We start from the raw sequence: 2,081 nt of genomic DNA, 5'->3' as shown, positions 1-2,081 counted from the left end.
TCCACACGCAGAACCTCCAGAGCCAGAGAGTCTTAGATGTAGAGACTCCAAGACTCTTCAGAAGTCTCCAAGAATCTCACGAGCAGAATCTTCAAGAGTCTCCAGAAGGCTCTCACTCGTAGAATCTCCAGAAGACTCTCACAAGCAGAACCTCCAGTAGATTCTTACACGGAGAACCTCTAGTGTCTAACACAGAATCTCCCACAATATCACTTGGTCTTCTTAGATCGAAAGGGACGGGGGAAGGGCGAAGGTGAGTCACATTATTTTTGTCTTTTGATTGTCTTTCCTAAGGTCACGTGACTTTGCAAACGGAGGACAGAACCAAAATCTCCACTCAGCGGCATAACACAGGCAAAAACTGGTCCTTGGAGGATGGCTCGTTTTGAGGATGACCATCTGAGAGCCAGCTGACCATAGGCTTCCACTCGAAGAACCAACTGACCACATATCGTCACCAGCTGAAGGACGGAGGGAAACACTTAAGGGTTTTGTATGATTGAAGCCGATTCTCGAAGACCCAGCTGGCCTTCTTTCGAAGGGCCAGATGGTCACATTTCGACGCCAGCTGAGCAGAGGCTGTCTTGCACAACAGGTGGTTGAGTCCTGAGGAACCTTCATCTGGGAGACTCCACCTCGAAGAACGTCGGCCTCCGAGTCTCCCCTTCAGAGGACCTCGGCCTCAAAGACTCCACCTACAGAGGACACGAGCCTCAAAGGGAGTCCTTCTTCAGAGGATCTAAGACTACATCTCAAAGGACCTGAACAGACTTCGCCTCGGATGTCCAAAACTTGACCAGAAATCACTCGAACTCCACGACTCCTCCTCCTCTGAGGAGGAAGCCCTTGGCTAGTGGAGGAGCTCCATGAGGGCCGTGATGTAGGTCTGGGCCATCTGGAGCGTCTCGAACTTGGAGAGTTTCTGGTCATTCCCGAGGGCGGGGATCACCTCCCGAAGGCGGTCGAAGGCGTCGTTGAGTCCGTTCATCCTCCGGCGCTCTCTTGCGTTCGCCGCCAACCGCCGCTTCTTCAGCGTGTCCTTACTCACCGACTTCGGAGCCCGACGTCTCGACTTCGAACTCCTACAGGTAGTTCCTCCGCTACCGATGATGCTACTTCTGCAGGAGGCGACGGCGGCGAGCAAAGGGTGTGTTGTCCCCGGCGCTCCCCAACTCCATTCCGAAGGCGCCCTTGGAGAAGTGACACAAGCCAGATCGGTGTCGCAGGTGCTCGAGGGCGAGATGCTCGGACTCGGGTGGTCGTCCTCGACGTAGGAGGTCCTCGGGAGGAGCGTCGAGGGCCACGGATACCTGGAGGAGGGAGAGGAGGCGGAAGAACTCGGTTCGTGGTACCCCGAAGGACCGTACAGCTTCTCGGCAGGGCTGTAGGAAGATGCGTAGCACATGTAGGAGGAAGAGTAGGAGGACGAGGAGGGGGAGGAGGAGGCGCAGGAGGAAGAGGACCCTGCTACCATTCCTCCGGAGTGCTTCAGGGGCGTGGGGCAAAGCCACTGGGACATCGCGGACACACTAAACGTTCCTCTCACTCCGAGATTTGATCTTACTCTGACCCATACCCGCCATCGGAGGGCCCTTATATACCCTCGTCTCGGGTCACGTGACCCCTGCTGGCCAGTAGCGTGGCAAGGAGGTGACCGTGGGCGGGACGATGAGCGGCCAGGGGGCGGGGCCTAAGTTCGCTGAAGGTGTTTTGTCCTTTACTCCCTTTTCCTACTCCCACTCCCTCCCACCCCTCCCCTACTCCCTCCCACCCTTCCCCTACTCCCTCCCAATCCCTTCCCCTACTCCCTCCCACCGTTTCTCCACTCCTTCCCAATCCCTTCTCCACTCCCTCCCACTCCATCCCACCCTTCTCCACGCCCACTTTTTCCCACCCTTTCCCCACCCTTTCCCCACTCCCACTCCCACCCACTCCTACTCACTCCCACTCTTCCCCACTCCATCCCACTCCATCCCACCCTCTTCCACTCCCTTCCACCCTTCCCCCACTTCCTTCCACCCTTTCCCCACTCCCACTCCCTCCCATCCTTTCTCACTCACTCCCAACCACTCCTACTCACT

The 2,081-nt window shown here is 56.9% G+C and overlaps 1 protein-coding gene across 1 annotated transcript; it reads right to left on the bottom strand.

The window, feature by feature from the left end:
* Positions 1 to 850: 850 nt before the first annotated feature.
* Positions 851 to 1,597, bottom strand: LOC143041281 (uncharacterized). The gene has a single exon (XM_076213110.1). The coding sequence runs from the start codon at positions 1,517 to 1,519 to the stop codon at positions 851 to 853; it is 669 nt and encodes a 222-aa protein (XP_076069225.1). The 5' UTR covers positions 1,520 to 1,597.
* Positions 1,598 to 2,081: the final 484 nt, after the last annotated feature.

The sequence above is a fragment of the Oratosquilla oratoria genome, chromosome 30, assembly GCF_046742065.1.
Source record: "Oratosquilla oratoria isolate Oo_2021 chromosome 30, ASM4674206v1, whole genome shotgun sequence".
Classification (NCBI taxonomy): domain Eukaryota; kingdom Metazoa; phylum Arthropoda; class Malacostraca; order Stomatopoda; family Squillidae; genus Oratosquilla; species Oratosquilla oratoria.
This window is presented reverse-complemented; position numbering and strand designations above follow the sequence as displayed.

Bases quoted from the DNA above. Each gene is read 5' to 3' on its own strand.
- LOC143041281 (XM_076213110.1), bottom strand. From the start codon at position 1,519: ATGTCCCAGTGGCTTTGCCCCACGCCCCTGAAGCACTCCGGAGGAATG.